The 18,982-nt window shown below is 42.6% G+C and overlaps 1 protein-coding gene across 1 annotated transcript in view; it reads left to right on the plus strand.

The window, feature by feature from the left end:
* The first annotated feature begins 827 nt into the window (after positions 1-827).
* LOC121285016 overlaps positions 828-18,982 on the plus strand; it is a 65,009-nt gene continuing 46,854 nt past the window's right edge. The window contains exons 1-6 of the mRNA XM_041201092.1: positions 828-1,232; positions 2,459-2,667; positions 10,298-10,352; positions 10,463-10,633; positions 16,804-17,052; positions 17,251-17,487. Of these exons, the coding sequence (XP_041057026.1) occupies positions 1,064-1,232; positions 2,459-2,667; positions 10,298-10,352; positions 10,463-10,633; positions 16,804-17,052; positions 17,251-17,487 (1,090 nt within the window). The 5' untranslated portion in view covers positions 828-1,063. The remainder of the gene's footprint in view (positions 1,233-2,458; positions 2,668-10,297; positions 10,353-10,462; positions 10,634-16,803; positions 17,053-17,250; positions 17,488-18,982) is intronic.

An 18,982-nucleotide genomic window follows, 5' to 3' on the forward strand; every position in this document is an offset into this window, starting at 1 on the left:
CAATACATGTGCCAAAGGAATGCAAGTTGTTAAAAACAAAAAATCTGCGGATGCTGGAAATCCAAAACAAAAACAGAAACACCTGGAAAAACTCAGCAGGTCTGGCAGCATCGGCGGAGAAGAAAAGAGTTGATGTTTTGAATCCTCATGACCCTTCAACAGAACTAAATAAAAATAGGAGAGGGGTGAAATATAAGCTGGTTTAAGGTGGGGGGCTGGAGAGAGAAGTGGGGGGCGGGTGGGGGTGGTGGTGTGGTTGTAGGGACAAGCAAGAAGTGATAGGAGCAGATAACCAAAAGATGTCACAGACAAAAGAACAAAGAGGTGTTGAAGGTGGTGATATTATCTAAAAGAATGTGTTAATTAAGAATGGATAGCAAGACACGCAAGGTACAGATAGCTCTTGTGGGGGTGGGGTGAAATAAGACTAAAAGGGCATAAAAGGTATAGATTTAAAAATAATGGAAATAGGTGGGAAAAGAAAAATCTATATAAATTATTGGAAAAAAACAAAAGGAAGGGGGAAGAAACAGAAAGGGGGCGGGAATGGAGGAGCCAGTTCAAGATCTAAAGTTGTTGAACTCAATATTCAGTCCGAAAGGCGGTAAAGTGCCTAGTCAGAAGATGAGGTGCTGCTCGTCCAGTTTGCATGAAAGTTGTTGTTGAGTTTAGACCCTATGAGTCATGTGGGTAATCGCCATGTGTGAACAACCATTTGACAACCAGACAGGGGCCAATAATGGGCAAGCAGGAGCCCGAGCAGGTTGAGCAATTTCCAGGATGGCAAGAATAAATTATTTCGAAATAAATCAATGACTCCAACATTTCTAATGCTCCGAAATACGGGTGAATTTGTAAGCTTTCACTTTCGTTTCTGGTTAGGCAGCACACACGGAAGATTATTTCGGTGAGAAATCGTGAGCTTTCAAACCGAAACCGTTTTCACACATTGAGCTGTCAGTGGGACACTCACGCTCCCCTACCTAAAAAAGACTGACCTGGTCCCGAGGACCGATAGGAGCCGAAGGCTGAAACTTTGTTCCCAGATTTGGAAAGCCAAGGGATGGCCGGATTCCCCGTGTTGGTAGAAGGTCTGCCAGTCCAGCTGGACTCTGTCAAAAGTAAATTAGCCATTTATTTCCAAAGCAAAAAGAAATCCGGTGGAGGAGAGTGTGAGATCAGAGCACACCAAGAGCAGGGGAAGTTCCTCGTGTGTTTTAAAAATGAAGAAGGTAAGAATTTATCCCGATTAAAGAAATTGGTAGCGCCTCTGTTTTCTGATAGTGGACAAAGTATGGGACACATGATTTCCCAGTAATAAAGTTGATAAAGGTGTGATTATGTTGAAATATTTTAAGTGCGATTTAATGATGCATGTTTACTGCCGCCAATCCTTTGGGAACCTCCGTTGAGGCAACTTGAGGAAGATGAGTATTTGCTTAATAAGTTTTGTACTGCAGCTCCTTTCGATTCACACTCTCTGCTGATGATCAGAAAATGTGAACTTCTAAATGAGCGGGATGAGGTTTCCTAAAGCTATTACAAATTACATAAAAACTTTCTTTGAAAAATAAAAACATGTCCCATCTCACGTGACACAATCACATGATGGAACGTGTTTCATTACATTTGGAATGTATTTATTTTTTTTAACAAGCGCTTCAATCTCCCTGAAGCAGCTCTGTGCCTCTGGGAGATTGAAGCGCTCTTTCGCGGGCATGGGAGATAGAGCGCTGGACCCAACTCTCCCTTCTCCCCCCACCCACACAAGTAGCGCTCAGCGCTACTGCTCGCGATCCACGCTTGGGGGTGGGGGTCTTAATTGGCCCGCCCGTGTGAAATCGCATTGCGGAGCTGATCGCAGCTCCATGACCACCCCTGCCTGCTCCAGCCGAGCCCGCCCAACCAATGTAAAATCCTGGCCGTAGATGCTGAGTCACTTGAAGGTTTGAAGAATGGGATTGCGAGGTTTTTGTGAGGTAACATTCTATAAGGAGCAAAGGTGAGAAAAGGGGGCTGAGGTACAGATCAGCTCCCCGCCATCCAGGACAAAGCAATCTGCCAAATTGGCACCCTGAGACTTTGCCCATTGACCTGCTGTTGAAGGCCAATGGTGAGATCAAAGGTGTTGACGGTTGGGGGGGGGTGAGTGATCATGATCCTGTTGATGTTTAAGAAAAATGGGTTGGGAATTTCCTTGTTTGAGATTACCTGTCAGGTATGTTAACTTTGCCTGCCACCTCAAGCCTGGATAAGGTCCAGGTCCTAAAGTAAATTGGTTGAAAATAATGCAATCTTGGTAGGAAAATGATACAAACAGATTTTAATGGTTACATGCTGATAAACTGCATTTTAACGATTGTCATTTGAAGTGGCGAGCCAATTGTTAAGGGGTAAAGGGAGGTTATTCTTACCAAATTCTAAACAGAAATATTTTGTGTTTATTCTGTGTTATCAGTGCAGAAAAATGTTGTGAAGAATGAGTTCCACACAGTTCAGCTATTCGGCCCACAGCCAGCCAAGCTTCAGGTCACGCTCTATGAGTGGAGCAGTAGCGGAGGGAGTTCTGTGAGCCCCATAGGAGTGACAGCAGACTCCAACAAAGAGCCAACAATAATACAAAACCAACTGTTGACCAGTTCACAAAATCACAACAAAAATGACCAGGTAAGTCACAACCAATGTAAATACACATTCCCGTTATTTATTCTTTCTGCCACACTGTTTTCTGTTACAAGGTGGGCTACTTTTAAATAGTACAAAGGCAATTGTGTCTCATTTTGTTGGTGAATTTTTAAAGATGTAAGTGCCGGATTGTGGGCAAAACTGACCTCAGAAATGTTAACGGTCCAACTATCCAACAAATGATCACATGGCATTTAAACATGTTATAAGCATGAACATAAACCTGTCATGGCTGAAGCCAGATAATCTGCCACTTGATATTATTGTTTTAAGATTGTTGAGGTATTTGGTACTCAGACTAGCTTTTCTTAAAGTAAATGGTAACTTTCTAATTGGTAAAAGCTAAGTGGTATAATACTAAACAATACAGACCATAAAGTTCCAGATTTAGTACCTGGTCTGTGCTGACTGCAAATGTCAGCCGGAGTGTTTGTTTGGTTGCTAAAGTTAGCTTTTCCACCTCTGTTCGTAAAAGGGTAAAATAGGTTATGATTTTCATCCCTGATAGCTATTCAGTGAGACCGACTGGAAAGTATGAATATGGGCTATTGGGTGAGAATAGGAGTCAGCTTACCTGTTAGGTAATAGAGATAGTTTTAAGTAAGTTATATTTGTATTTGTGTGTGTTAGGAACGAAATTTGATTTGTATTTCTGTATATGTGTTAAGAAAGGGAGAATTTTAGTATTAGTTTCACTTTAAAAGATGCCTGCATTGTAATAAGATTTCATGACTCTTGAAGGGAAGTTAAAACAAACACAAGGTAGAAAAAATTTGTGCTGTTGCCTAGAACTAGGAGGCCCCACAGAGACAGAAAAGTAGTTTCAGTTCAGTTTGAGTGCAGTTGGTCGGTATGCTCTGAGGTTGAGAAGCAGCATGGCAGAGGGACAGATAGCAGATGGAGAAGTCAGAAGATCCAAGGCCAAAGGCCTGTAACTCTTTACTATGGGCATGTGAAGCAGTGATGTTCTGTTGGCACGGTTGAGTCAGCGAGAAAGAGAGTGCGTGGAAGAAAACTTGAATGCTGGTGGCGATTTAGCAGAGAGGAACATTGGAAGGAGAGTTCGAAACCCTGGAGGTGGACCCTTGTGGAAGGTGTCTGAGAGAAAGCATCGTTTGGGAGAAGATTTCAAAGCACCTTCTTCAAGAGCGGAGATTGGAAATCCTCATGTGAAAGACAGAGTTCAGTGAGGCCGGTTGGCTCGCAGTGTGACAATCATCTGGGGGGAATTGAGGAGAGACCATAGCATCTGTTTGGGGTAGCATCTGTCATTTGGCTTCAGAGTGTGACAGGTTGCCTATTGGTTTACATGGACTGTGTACTTACTGTGAACATTAGAGTATAAGATAACTTTTGTAACCTGTATCATTCTCACAAATCTGTACATGTCTGTAAAGGTAGAGTTGTGGGTGAAGGAGAATATTAATATAGTTAATCATTTCTTGTTTAATAAATGTTTTATTCTTTTGTTAAAAGTTCATCAGCTGACTCCTGCGACTCTGTTCGGTAGCCACTCTCCATGCTCCTAAACAAAGAATAGAATTTAGGATCTGTCAAGCCGGGTTCCACCCTGAGATCAGGCTTGTCCAGTAGTAACATCAGCTGGGATCATAACACTGTAACCGCAATCACAGTCTAGTAGCTGGTGACAGTGCTGTCTATTCTCATATAGGAAGAATGTCTACTTAAGTTGGATAGCTAAGGTATAACTTCATGATGAAACAATACCTCATCATTAACCAACACATTCAGGGAAGAAGGGAAGAAAATTAGGGGAAAAATAGAAAGCAAATTAATGTAGTAATTATGGTTTTGTTAAATGTTGGACTGTACCTTTAAGAATAGTCCTGTGATGTAAGATCACATGATCTGTGTAAACCAATGTGTTAGCAGCATGGGTAAGCTCCACTGTCAATGGAGAGATAGAGATGGAGTTGAAAGCACTTGTGTTGTTGCTGCTGGTTGTATTGTAAATAAACCTAATGTTTCTACTTAGAAAATTGTCTGCAGATCAATTCCAATACAAATAGGCGACTTGGCCAAGCTACAACAAACTGGCGATGAGGATAAATCAGCATAAATCAAGATAAATCAGAATCGGTACTGTACCTCGCCTAGTGATTGTGAGTATCAATGTTCTTTAAAATAACAGAAGAGATACTCACCCAAAATGCTGCAGTTTGATTGAATCATTCCCTTTGAGCCAGCCACAATGATTGGTCTCTGTATATACAACGCCTCACGTTCTTCTTTCAAGCGAACAAAATCATGGGGAAGCTAAGAGGCAAGCAATCCTCTTGAGTACTTGTGGGAGCAATGCCTACAGTTTGATTCGAAGTTTGATGGCACCCAGTGCCCCAGATTCGAAGAATTCAGAGAATTGGTGGACCTTGTGAAGGGACATTTTCAACCCAAGCCCTCAGTCACGATGCAGAAGTTCCCGCTCAATTCATGAAATAGAGCCCTGGTTGAGACAATTGCTAGCTCTGTGGTGAATCTGAAGCAATTAACAGAATGTTATGAGTTCATCGAGACTCTGAACGACATGCTCAAAAATCGTTTAGTCTGTTGCGTAAAAGAAGACACTATTCAGAGAAGATTGCTGAATGAAGTGAATCTGAATTTTAACAAGGCGTTAGAAATAGCATTGGCCATGGAAAGCATTGTAAGAGATTGAAAAGCAATACAAGGGGTGTAAAATGGTGCCATACTCCAAATCGGGCAGGAATAGCCAGCCGAAAGTGGTGCGAGAAAGCAAGACTCTGCCACGATGAGGGGAACAGCCCCCACTAACCAAAAAATAAGAAGAAATAATTTAGCAGCTAAATCGAAGAACAACTTTGATCGATGTGGAAACAGTCTTTTAGCAATTGGCAGTTTAAAGAAGTAGAATGTCATGTTTGCCACAGAAGTGGACATATAATTGAGGCAACGCAAAGAGAGATTTAAACAGGCTTTCAAACAACAGAAGAAGCCTAATGAAATCTACAGTGTAGAAGAGCCTGAAACAACAAACTCTGACATCTATTCATCGTTTAACATGATAGTTGGGAAGACAGAGCCAATATTTGTTACAATACAAGTGGATGGAAAACGACGAAAGATGGAAGTAGACACAGGAGCTTCCGCTACTCCAGTAGGAGAACACTCTTTCAGATATTTAAATAATGGTGAACATTAATTAACTTTGGAAGAAACGTCTGCCAAGCTGAACATCTGGCAAGTTGAACATACACAAGCAAAGAAATCCAAGAAAAAGATATTAATCGGCACAGCTACCCGTGATGGTGGTAGTAGGTGAATGACCAAGCCTTCTAGGGTGAAACTGCCTAAGGGAAATCAACCTTAATTGGCCAGTGAGATTTCAAAAGGAAGCTGTCTTCTGTTTAATTCAGTCAGGGGTTGTGGGCTTCGGTGGCTGGGCCAGCATTTATTACCCATCCGTAGTTGCCCTTGAGAAGGTGCTGGTGAGCTGCCTTCTTGAATCGCTGCAGTCCATGTGGTGTAGGTACACCCACAGTGCTATTAGGAAGGGAGTTCCAGGATTTTGACCCAGAGACAGTAAAAGAATGGTGATATATTTCCAAGTCAGGACGGTGAGTGCCTTGGAGGGGAACTTCCAGGTGGTGGAGTTCCCATCTATCTGCTGCCCTTGTCCTTCTAGATGGTAGTGGCCATGGGTTTGGAAGGTGCTGTTGAAGGAACCTTGGTGAATGCTTGCAGTGCATCTTGTAGATGATACATGCTGCTGCTACTGTGCATCAGTGGTGGAGAGAGTGAATGTTTGTGGATGTGGAGCAAATCAAGTGGGCTGCTTTATCCTGGATGGTGTCAAGCTTCTTGAGTGTTGTGGGAGTTGCACTCATCCAGGCAAGTGGGGAGTATCTCATTGCGCTCCTGACTTGTGCCTTGTAGATGCTGGACAGGCTTTGAGGAATCAGGAGGTGAGTTATTTGTCACACGATTCCTATACTCTGACCTGCTCTTGCAGCCACAGTATTTATATGGCTAGTCCAGTTCAGTTTCTGGTCAATGGTAACCCCCAGGATATTGATTGTGGGGGATTCAGTGATGGTAATGCCATTGAACATCAAGAGGAGATGGTTGGATTCTCTCTTGTTGGAGATGGTCATTGACTGACACTTCTGTGGCATGAATGTTACTTGCCACTTGTTATCCCAAGCCTGGATATTGCCCAGGTCTTGCTGCATACGGACATGGACTGCTTCAGCATCTGAGAAGTTGTGAATGGTGCTGACCATCGTGCAATCATCAGCGAACATCCCCACTTCTCACCTTATGATGGAAGGAAGGTCATTGATGAAGCAGCTGAAGATGGTTGGGCCAAGGACACTACCACGAGGAACTCCTGCAGAGATGTCCTGAGCTGAGATGAGTGACCTCCGCCAGCACAACCATCTTCCTTTGTGCTGGTATGACCCCAAACAGCGGGGAGTTTTCCCCTGATTTCCGTTGACTTCAGTTTTGCTAGGGCTCCTTGATGCCACACTTGGTCAAATGCTGTCTTGTTGTCAAGGGCGGTCAATCTCATCTCACCTCAGGAGTTCAACTCTTTTATCCATGTTTGAACTAAGGCTGTAATGAGCTCAGGAGTTGAGTGGCCCTGGTGGAATCCAAACTGGGCGACAGTGAGCAGGTTATGGCTAAGCAAGTGCCACTTCACAGTACTGTTGATGACCCCTTCCATTACTTTACTGTTGATCAAGAGTAGACTGATGGGGCTGTAATTGGCCGGGTTGGATTTGTCCTGCTTTTGTTGTACAGGACATACCTGGACAATTTTCCACATAACTGGGTAGATGCCAGTGTTGTAGCTGTACTGGAACAGCTTGGCTAGGGACGCGGCAAGTTCTGGAACATAAGTCTTGACTACTATTACTGGAATATTGCCAGGGCCCAAAGCCTTTGCACTATCCAGTGCCTTCAGCCGATTCTTGATATCACATGGAGTGAATCGAATTGGCTGAATTCTGGCATCTGTGATGCTTGGGACCTCTGGAGGAGGCCGAGTTGGATCATCCATTCGACACTTCTAGCTGATGATTGTAGCAAATGCTTCAGCCTTATCTTTTGCACTGATGTGCTGGGCTCCTCCATCATCGAGGTTGGGGATATTTGTGGAGCCTCCTCCTCCAGTGAGTAGTTTAATTGTCCACCATCTTTCACGACTGGATGTAGCAGGACTGCAGAGCTTAGATCTGAATCGTTGGTTGTGGGATCACTTAGTCCTGTCTATAATTTGCTGCTTGTGCTGTTTGGCACACAAGTAGTCCTGTGTCATAGCTTCACCAGGTTGATGCCTCATTTTTAGGTATGCCTGGTGCTGCTCCTGGCATGCCCTCCTGCATTCTTCATTGAACCAGTGTTGATCCACTGGCTTGATGGTAATGGTAGAGTGGGGGATATGCCAGACCATGAGGTTACAGATTGTGTTCAAGTACAATTCTGCTGCTGCTGATGGTCCACAGAGCCTCATGGATGCCCAGTCTTGAGTTGCTAAATCTGTTCGAAATCTATCCCATTTAGCACTATGTTAGTGTCACACAATACAAAAAAACAACAAGGAAAATTATGGCAGAAAGAGCCTGGAGAGTTCAAGAACCGCAACAGGATGAAAAAGGAGTGTGTAAGGACTCAACAAGTTGAAGAAATGCAGTCTATATGAAACAAAAACATTGAAGAACAGCAGAAGAAACTCAAGGGCGCCCTGCTGAATGACAGAGTTCAAGACAAAATGAGTAACCTTCGCAAGGAAAAGGAAAACCTGTTGAAAGATCTTCACACACTTCAAGACTCCCTCAGGTCAAAGTTTGTGCCTCTGGAAAAGTACTAAGAGAAACAGGAATAATTCAGCACCTCTCTGAATAAATTGAGGAGCCAGTTAGCAGAGAATGTGCAAGTTTCCAGAAGACAGTCAACAAATACAAAAAAGAGATAGAAGAGCTGAAGAATCAGCTAAATGAAGTCAAACTGGCTTTGAAAACAAAAATCAGAGAGCTTTCCAAGAAGCGAGCAGATAATGAAGTTTTGGGAGACTCAACTACTGAACTAAGACAAGTTGAGATTTCACCTGAGAGAAGTCTGGCCAACAGTGAAGTCAAAATGAATGTCGACACTAAACTCTGTGGTAGAAAGAAGAAGACAAAAAAGAAGGTTCCTAAAAGACAATAAAAATGGTGGCTGGTAGCACCAGTAAACACTCGAAGGAGGCAATAAACAAATTATTGAATTGTGCCTACTTTGATATTATTCCAGTCCCTCACAATGGTTTGTTGGATGATGATGCTGAAGATAAAATCAAAGAGGTACAGGTTACTTCCAAGGTCTTCTATGGAAAGAATTCTAGATGCCGTCGACAAACATGAAGAAGTTAACAGGTAATTTGTTGGAGACCAAGCTTGCATGCTTTCTTTTTCATTACAGGACAACCCTCCCCATATGACGACAGGAGCAATATCTGCAGAATTGGTGATGAGACGCCGTCTTAAGACAAGACTGAATCTAATGTTTCCCAATTTAGAGGGGAAGGTGGAGAACAGTCAAGGAAACACTTGAAAGACTGAACTTGTAAATTTCATGATCTGTGTTAATGTTATAATGTCATGAGATAAATATATTTGTAAATACAATACGTACAACAAAGTTAAAGGGGGAGGAATGTAGTAATTATGGTTTTGCTAAATGCTGGATCGTTCCTTTGAGAATAGCCCTGAGATGTCATATCATGTGATCTGCGTAAACCAATGTGTTAGCAGCATGGGCTACCTCCACAGTCAATATAGAGATAGAGATGGAATTGAAAGCACTCTTGTAGTTGCTGCTGGCTGTGCTGTAAATAAACCTAATGTTTTGTGGAGGAATAAAAGACCTTTATAATTGTGAATGAAATAAAATACATGTATAATTGGGAAAGGAAATTAAAATACATGTATAATGAAATTACTGTAGAATGTCCCCAAACAGTCACGCAGCCAGCACATAAATTAGCAGATCAAAGGGCCAGTGCTATCTTCCCAGACTAAGGGGCTCTGGTTGTCAGACACAGTGGCAAAATCTAAGAGAAAAAAAAACTATTGTGTGTGCATTGCCCAAGATATTTAGCTATTAACACTATCTATTTGCTGAACCATTGACATTGTCCTGTCTATTTGCTAAACCATTGACATTGTCCTGGCTAATCGTTAAATCATTAACACTGATCACTATTCTTTCAAGCCATTTGAAACTATTGTAATTGCCCAAGTTTCTGTCACGAACCTTTTACTATATCTATGTGTGTGTAAAGAGGTGTTAGTCAGAGATTGGTTCGTTCCGTTGTATGCAACTAGGCTCTCCGTGATATCATGATTTTAATAAAAACTTCCTAGACAAGCCTCCAGGGTCTGAATGTTCACTCCGTTTTTCCGCAACATGTTTCCACTTAGAAAGTTGTCTGCAGATCAACTGTATTACAAATAGGCGACTCAGCCATGCTACAACATTAACCATTCTTTGTTTTCAATTACTATACATCTAATGCATCATGACTTGGTCCAGAACAATTTAACAACTTTTTGTATGCAGTACTCTTTTTTCTGCTTTTCCTATACAGAGCCCAGCAAATGGATTTCAAAATCAAGGATCCCCAGATCCAGAGGAAGAGTCAGGTACAGATTTTGTTTCTGCAGAACTAAGTACATCTTGTCATGGCCATCGTTATGTGTCACGATTATTTCCTGAGGAAAAAATTCACCACGTATACATTTTTCTCTTTCAGTTTCTAAGTCCTCTGAGAAAGAGGAAGGCCATTCCACCCAGCTGTTTGTTAGCAGTGACTGTCCAGTTTCCACGGATGTTATTGAAATGTACTTTGAAAGATTTGTATCAGATGTGGAAATCTCTGAAAATGACGAACGCTCTTGGTTTCTTATCTGCCCAAGCAGTGATGGTAAATGTTTATATCATTAACTATAGCATTTGAGAAAAAGAGTGATGTAGAATATGTTGCAGGAAGGAAAATTATACCAGCCTAGGAATGACTGCATTCTACAGATACCTGCCACTTCATGTACCATTACTTTGTGAAGCATTCATGTGCCAGTGCTGTGCAAAGCACATAAATGCTTAGACTTGTTTTTAATGACACAAATGAGGCAAACCTTTGAATTTTTCAACAAAAATATTGATACTCCCTGCATTATTGCAACACATACTCTAGCAGGCAACATGTTCTCAGTGCTGGGCACTAATGTCTTTCTAACATTAAGTTTTGGATTTAAAAGAGGGAGACAGGAAGAGAGAAAGAGACACAGAAGGAAAGAGGAGGATTGAAGAAATGCCATCCATTGCACCCACCTGAATCACAGGTCATATTCCTTCAGAAACATAGATTAATCCCATGATTTGTAACAATCCACTGAATTATATACCATGGGCAGAATTTTCTGCCTGGTGGGCCCGACCCAATCTCTGGTGGCCGGGGAGATGATCCTCGCTGGAGAAGCGGGCCCCGCCGCCATTTTACGTGGGTGGGCCAATTAAGTCCCGTCCGGCGGGAAGCGCTATGCACTCCCTGTGCGGGCGGGGTGGTGGGTGGGATTCCCTAAAAGTGAGAGTGCGCTCTTTCACACATGCGCACGAAAGAGCACACATCTCCGTGAGGCTAAGTGCAGCCTCAGGGAGATCGCTTACACGTTTAAAAAGATTAAAAATAGAAAGAAAATTCCCTAACATGTTCCCCTCATGTGTTAATGTCACATGTCACATAATGGGACATGTTCATAATTTACAGTAAAACCTTATTAAACTTTTTAGAACCCTGCATGAAACCTCATCCTGTCGCTGGATGAGGTTTCATGTTTTTTCTATTTGCCGCTGGGGCTCCTGGCCTGCCCGCCAACCTTAAGGTCGGACGGGCAGGTCCTTTAATTGTTTTAATGATCCTAACAATGGCCTCAATTGGCCACTGACAGGTCGGCGCGCCCACAGCTGATTTTGCTGTGCCCCCGCCTTCCTGAAAATTTAAATGGGGCTGGATGACGTCGGGGGTTCCGCCTGATGTCATCCCGCGTTATTTTATGTGTCGGTGAGCAGACCCGCCCCCTGCTCGCCAACGGCAAAATTCTGCCCCATGTTTTGTGTTTTCCTTAGACGTACATTCCACAAGTGTAGTAGTCCTGGTCACTCCCATATGTTTTCTGAACAATATGTCAGTACTACCCAATACCTAATCAGATGAAAATGTAACACAGGAGTGTAAGAATGGGAGCTCCTTGTGATCTGAATTCCATGATGTTGGGGTTAGGGGTTGTTGGCTGGAGAGGGGAAGAGCTTTGACTTCCACTTTAAACTGTTGCAGTCAGCTGATGTTGGGACGCCTGAACTATTTCTGGGTTTGGGTCTTGTTTGATTGCATATCTGTTTTCCCACCGGAGATCAGACGGTGAACTGCTTAATGGCCCTAGTCACCCTGGCTATTGGGCCTGGAATGACACAAAAGATCCTTAATGTATCAGTTTCAGATAGAAGGTGAGCTGTGACATTTTGTAATAAAAACAAAAATCTGCGGATGCTGGAAATCCAAAACAAAAACAGAATTACCTGGAAAAACTCAGCAGGTCTGGCAGCATTGGCAGAGAAGAAAAGAGTTGATGTTTTGAGTCCTCATGACCCTTCGACAGAACTAGGTCCTAGTTCTGTCTAAGGGTCATGAGGACTCGAAACGTCAACTCTTTTCTTCTCCGCCGATGCTGCCAGATCTGCTGAGCTTTTCCAGGTAATTCTGTTTTTGTTTTGTGACATTTTGTAACCTGGCTCATCTAGCTTTAATATATGTTGTTCAATATCTCTTGCCTTTGGCCATTTCTTTTTAAATCTCTACAAATCACTTTGTTTTAACACACAACAATTAAATGTAATTCAGTCTCGAAATCCTTTTTGTGCCAAAAAAAATCAAAAACACTTACATGATAATCTCTTTCACAAGCTGTTCAGCTAGCCAGGCGCAATCGGCCGAGATTTGCACTAAGTGTAGTAGCGGGCGGGTTACGACTACTGCAGGAAAGATGTCCACAAAAGACAGAAAGACTGCAGCTCCCAGGCTTAGTGACGTGTCACTGGAATGCCTTTTGGATGCTGTTGTGACATGCTCTACCCCTGCTCTGGCTGCAGACTGGGTCGTGACTTGGGAGGCAGTGGCATTGATGTTCAGTGCCAATGCTGCACAGAAGTGTTTGGCCATCCAATGCAGATGGATGATGAATCACAGAATCTTAACAGCTCAGAAGGAGGCAATTCGGCCCATCATGTCTGCACTGGCTCTCCAAATGAGCATTATGACCTAGTGCCATTGCCTTGCCTTTTCCCTGTACCCTTGCACATTGTTTCTATTCGAATAATCTTGTCTAATCCTTGTCTAATGCCCTCTTGAATGCCTCGATTGAACCTGCCTCCACCACACTTCCAGACAGTGGATTCCAGACCTGAACCACTCTTTGTGTGAATAAGTTTTTTCTCACATCACACTTGCTTCTTTTGCAAATCATTTTAAATCTGTGCCCTCTCCTTCTTGATCATTTTACGAATGGGAACAGCTTATCTCTATCTACTCTGTCCAGCCCCCTCATAATTTTGAACATCTCTATCAAATCTCCCCTCAGCCTTCTCCTCTCCAAGGAGAACAGTCCCAGCCTCTCCAATCTATCCTCATAGCTGAAGTTTCTCATCCATGGAACCATTCTTGTAAACCTCTTCTGCACTCTCTCCAATTTGTTCACATCCTTCCTATAATATGGTGCCCAGAACTGTACACAACATTCCAGCTGAGGTGCAACGAGTGTCTTATATAAATTCAGCATAAATGTCCTGCACTTGTACTCTATGCCTCTATTAATAAAACCCAGAATATTATATGCTATATTAACTGCTCTCTCCACCTGTCCTGCAATCTTCAATGATCTCTGCACTTATAGACCCAAGTCTTTCTGCTCCTGACCCCCTTCAAAATTTCACCCCTGAGTTTATATTGTCTGTCCATGTTCTTCCTACCAAAATGAATCACCACACACTTCTCCACATTGAACTTCATCTGCCACCTATCTGCCCACTCCACCAACTTGTCTATGTCCTTTTGAAATTCCATACAGTCCTCCTCACAGTTTATAACACTCCCAAGCTTCGCATCATCCACGAACTTTGAAATTGTCCCCTGCACACCAAGATCTAGATCATTAATATATATCAGGAAAAGCAAGGGTCCCAATCCAATACCGACCCCTGGGGAACTCCACTACAAACCTTCCTCCAGCCTGAAAAATATCCATTGACCATTACTCTCTATTTTTCAGCCAATTTTGTATCCATGTTTCTACTGCCCTTTTTACTCCATGAGTAATAACTTTTCTCACAAGTCAGTTGTGTGGCACTGCATCAAATGTATTTTCAAAGTCCATGTACACCACATCAACACCATTATCCTCATTGACCTTTTCTGTTACCTCTTCAAAATCTCCAGCAAGTTAATTAAACACAATTTCCCCTTTAGAAATCCATGCTGGCTCTTCCTTATCAACCCATATTTTTCCATGTGACTACTAATTCTATCCCGAATAATTGTTTCTAGATTCTTGCCCACCACTGAAGTTAAAGTGACAACCAGGGTATGGCAACTATCTCATCACTCTAAACTCACACACTCAAGTCCATCACAGACTCACTGGCATCTCACTCACTGCCAGCTCAAGGGACACCACCACCCATTCTCACACACATACCCTCACATGTCCACCTGGCCTCATCTCCTCTGGAGACTGCCTCCTCAGGCATCACCATCTTGAGGCCATTTGCACAGATCAATATGTGCCCCCACACACGCACCCTGGGGTATCCTCCTTCCCCAGTACAGCGCTCGTCCTTCAGCCTCTACCCTTGCCTGAGGCCACTTCTCCCTCTTCCCCAAGCAAAACCTTGCCCCGCAGCCATTGAAAAGCCATCCACATATAGTTGATCTGGCAGGTAGAGACCTGCCGGGAGCCCTCCTAAAAGTGATGTGGTGCTGTCTGTGAAGGCTGGCGCTGATGACTGCGAGTGCTGACCGAAGGCAAACAAACCTTGATGTTCTGAGTGAAGTGCAGCCCGTTGGTTGCGCGTCACTTATGTGCTATTGTGAAACACATTGGTGTGTTTTCCCACCGATGTGGGTGGACGGTCCAGCCGGGGGTGGGGGTGGGGAACGATTCCAGTGGGCAGGTCTAGTAATGATATGCGGATATATTAACAACGAGGTTCCCGACGTCCGGTGTCGGAGAACGTGTCCCACCATCGGCGGGCTGAGCAGATGATTGCAAACTTTTTTCAGGCTGTCGTGAAACTGATCGCGCCATTTTGTCCACTCATGCCACTGAACACGCCCGACGTCAGCAGGCACAGAAAATCCCGGCCACTGTTTACACAACTGGAGAGAAGGGACAATAAAACTTGTTTTTACATTCATCAAGCGTATATGTGATGGATCATTTTCCCCCTTTTGACACTTGGCATCAGACCAAACATTCTCTGATGAGTTTTAACAGCAGGGCAGAAGGAAAGCAATATTTCTTTTGTATTCTGAAAAAGACACATGTTGTCAAAGCTTTTTGTCTTGCACTCATCAGCACAGCTATATGAGAAGAGAGTGCTGATTGGTTGGCAAGTGGACACTGCTTGGTAGCGGCATTGCCATGGTGAATGTACCACTTAACTGATGACTGGCAGTTAACTGCCAAACTTTGTTTAAATTCAAACCAGACAGGTTGACTCTGATTGGGCAAGGCATTAACCTGAGGATTGAACTAGAGAAGGGCTGTGGTACATTTTGTTCAGTTGAAAAAGGCACAATGTGTGTACATGTTCTTTCTTTCTGCAAAGGACAGGGCCCTACACTTTTAGCACATGCAAGTGAACCACACTGTGAGCCCGATTGACAATCATAAACTGGTTATCAGTGTAATTCATAGCACACTCAGGGTTTTTTAATAAATGTTGTCCAATCACAGAATCATGTCTTATGTTGGACACTAAGTTTTGAGTTTTGTAAGCACGGACCAGTTGGGTACACTCTGTACCTTGCCTGTTACGAATGGTCAAAGTGACATGTTGTTTGATATGATCCACCAGTCTTTGGGGTGTACGGTCTACATAGCTAGCATCACAATGGCACTGAAATTCATATACCACATTACTCATTTGTGTGATAGGTTGAGCATCTTTTATGGCTTGACGGCAGTATCCTGTTAGTGGTGAATACCACTTGTGTTGTTACTGTATAAGTGTGAAGCGGCTAGTTTCACCCATTACTCAAATTTTTGAGATAGCTTACCTTTCCAAGGTAATCTGAGGTTCACAACTAGCCTGTGCTTGCAAAACTCAAAATTTAGTGTCCAACATTAGATGTGATTCCATGATTGGACAACATTTTCAGGACCGAAAGTGGCAGCTTCTGGCCCATTCATAAGTTGCGCAATATACAGCATGAAATGATCTGATCAGGGTAGCCATTATCTCACAGGATGTCTTTGATGTGCTCTATTTCAGCTTCAAGCTTGCATCATGAGCAAATGGCTCTGGCCCTATTTACGAGGTTGCTATTAAGGCTGAACTTACAGTGCGTGGAACTGTAGGAATCCCAACGTGTATACTTCCTTTATACATTAGATTCTCAGAACAATAGACCTTACCAGTGCAGTTTCTTCTGCAGACATGTTCAAGAGCTTGATGAACAAGATTGACAATTTATGAGGAAACTTTTCTTAGTTCACTATTTGTAGCAAATATCATAATCCTCTATCTAAAGAGGACATTTACAATTCCAGTTCAAATAATGAATTTAGTAAACCTTTGAACTTATTAATTTCCACAGGTAGCACAATGGTTTGCTGAGCTGTTTGTAAGCTATTTTAACATAATTTATCCTTTGTTGCTTATTTCTTCAGGTTATGGAGTAAGTTATGTTGTCAAAGCCATTGGACTTGTGCCATTTTTATAGAGCACTAAGGTTGTGATGGGAAATACAAGGGATGCAAGGTCCATACAAAGATACATTTGACTGATGGATTGTGTTGCCTTTATGGTTTATGTTTACAGACGTGGAAAAAATAATTTCACAAAAGCAGCACAAGCTGGGTGGCAAAACTCTGAAAGTGCAATTATATGAGAAAGATAAAGAAGATGAAAAGTATGAGCCTCGAACATTTCTTCTGAGGGGTTTTGATGTTAACTCGAGGTTAGAGCATATTTCACTGTACGTTGACAGCCTCAGCAATAACACACAGCATCATATTGAACCTTTGCAGGATGGTGAAACAGTAGCGGTCACTTTTGAAACTGATATAGGTTGGTATTCTTACATTTTGTTCTTTTCTAATTTTTCTTTGGGTAATAGTAATTCATTTATTTGCATGTTTGGGAATGATGCCTGGATGATTGATATGTGGGACAGAATGAAATGGCTTTACTGAAGCCTGTATTGAAGATTGTGATTAATGTGGCTATATGCAGTAATATAGAATTTTCCATACCTTGCTTTCTTAGATGCCAACTCCTTTCTGCAGAACTGTTGTCAGAAGCCATTTGAAAGCCATCGTATCACTGCCCAGCGTCTGGCCAAGACAAATTCAGTGCAGATAGAAGGAATTCATCCCAATTGCAGTGATGAGGTCCTGGATTTGTACTTTTCAAATACCAAACGCAGCGGTGGTGGGGAAATCACAGATATCATTTTTAAAAGAGTTACAATGACAGCTATTGTTTATTTTCAAGATCATGAGGGTATAGTATTTCATTTGTTTTCTGAAAATATTGTTGTAGTGCAAGTATTCAAACATGATTTTTTTTTCTTTTGCCTGTTGGCTACCTTTCCCAGCATATAGTTTTTAAGTTTAAGTTTCAAAAATATCCAGCAGTCTTGATTTTATCCTAATCTACCCAATGCCAATGAATGGTTAAGATCAGGAAAATTGCTACTGCCCCTTTCCGTTTCCATTTTAACTCTGGAATTGACACAGATGTCCAGTGGCAAACCCACTATTGAAGCCTAATGGAATTGGCTTTAAAACTGGAAACTGGATTTAGTGGGGTACTTGCTTGCAGGCACTCAGGCCTTTACGACCTTTGTGCTATTGTGAGTAGTGCATTTCGAAGACAGTTCTGTGCTTGCTTTTTTCTGATGTTTTCTTCCTTCTTTTCCCAGCTTAAGCACTCATTGCTTATCATGGGTGATGTTTTACTACCTTTTTCCTTTGGATGGATGAATAGTTTGAGAAAGAGAAGCAGCAAGAACCTGAGGCACCACAAGCAGTAGGTGAACCTGATAGAAGACAGTAGGTGTTGGGGGGAACATGCTCATAAAAGGCCTTACCCAGTGCTCAGGATCAATAGGCAAATGGCCTACTTGTTTCTTATTTCTGAGTATCAGTGCATGAGAAGAATGTGCTTTGCCAGAATATTGTTGTAGGACCTGTACTCTGCCAGTGGCTCCCAGTGTCACCAACACACAAATTCCAGATGGATACAATTGATACTAACAGCATTTCCCAGTATGTAATGTGCAGTTGTCTCTGGAAAATCACTAATGGCCTCCTTGCCAAAGCAAAGCTGTACATTGCCATCAGCTGGAACTCAGTCAGCTAAGATTTTTTCCATTCAGAATGATATTAATCTTCAGGTCAGGTGGGCAAAAAGTGGGAAATGGTATTCAATCCAAAGAACTGCGAGGTAATGCATTTTGGGGAGGGCAGCCAAGGCAATGGCATACACGATAAATGGTAGGAAATTAAGAAACGGAGGTGAACAGAGGGACATTGGCATACATGTCCACAGATCCCTGAAGGTAGCAGTACAGGTACATAAGGTAGTTAGAGCGTATGGGATACTTTTTTTTTGCTGAGGCTGAGGAGAGATTTATCTGAAGTGTGGAAAATTATGAGGCCTAGATGGAGAGGACAGGAAACAAAGAGCAGGAATAAACGGGTCTTTTTCCGAAAGGCAGGCAGTGACTATTGGGGTACCACAGGGATCAGTGCTGGGACCCCAGTTATTCACAATATATATTAATGATTTAGATGAGTGAATTAAATATATTATCTCCAAATTTGCAGATGACACAAAGCTGGGTGGGAGGGTGAGCTGTGAGGAGGATGCAGAGGTGCTTCAGTGTGATTTGGACAAGCTGAGTGAGTGGGCAAATGCATGGCAGATGCAGTATAATGTGGATAAATGTGAGGTTATCCACTTTGGTAGCAAAAACAGGAAGGCAGATTATTAT

This window comes from Carcharodon carcharias, chromosome 12 (genome assembly GCF_017639515.1).
Source record: "Carcharodon carcharias isolate sCarCar2 chromosome 12, sCarCar2.pri, whole genome shotgun sequence".
NCBI classification, from domain to species: Eukaryota; Metazoa; Chordata; class Chondrichthyes; order Lamniformes; family Lamnidae; genus Carcharodon; species Carcharodon carcharias.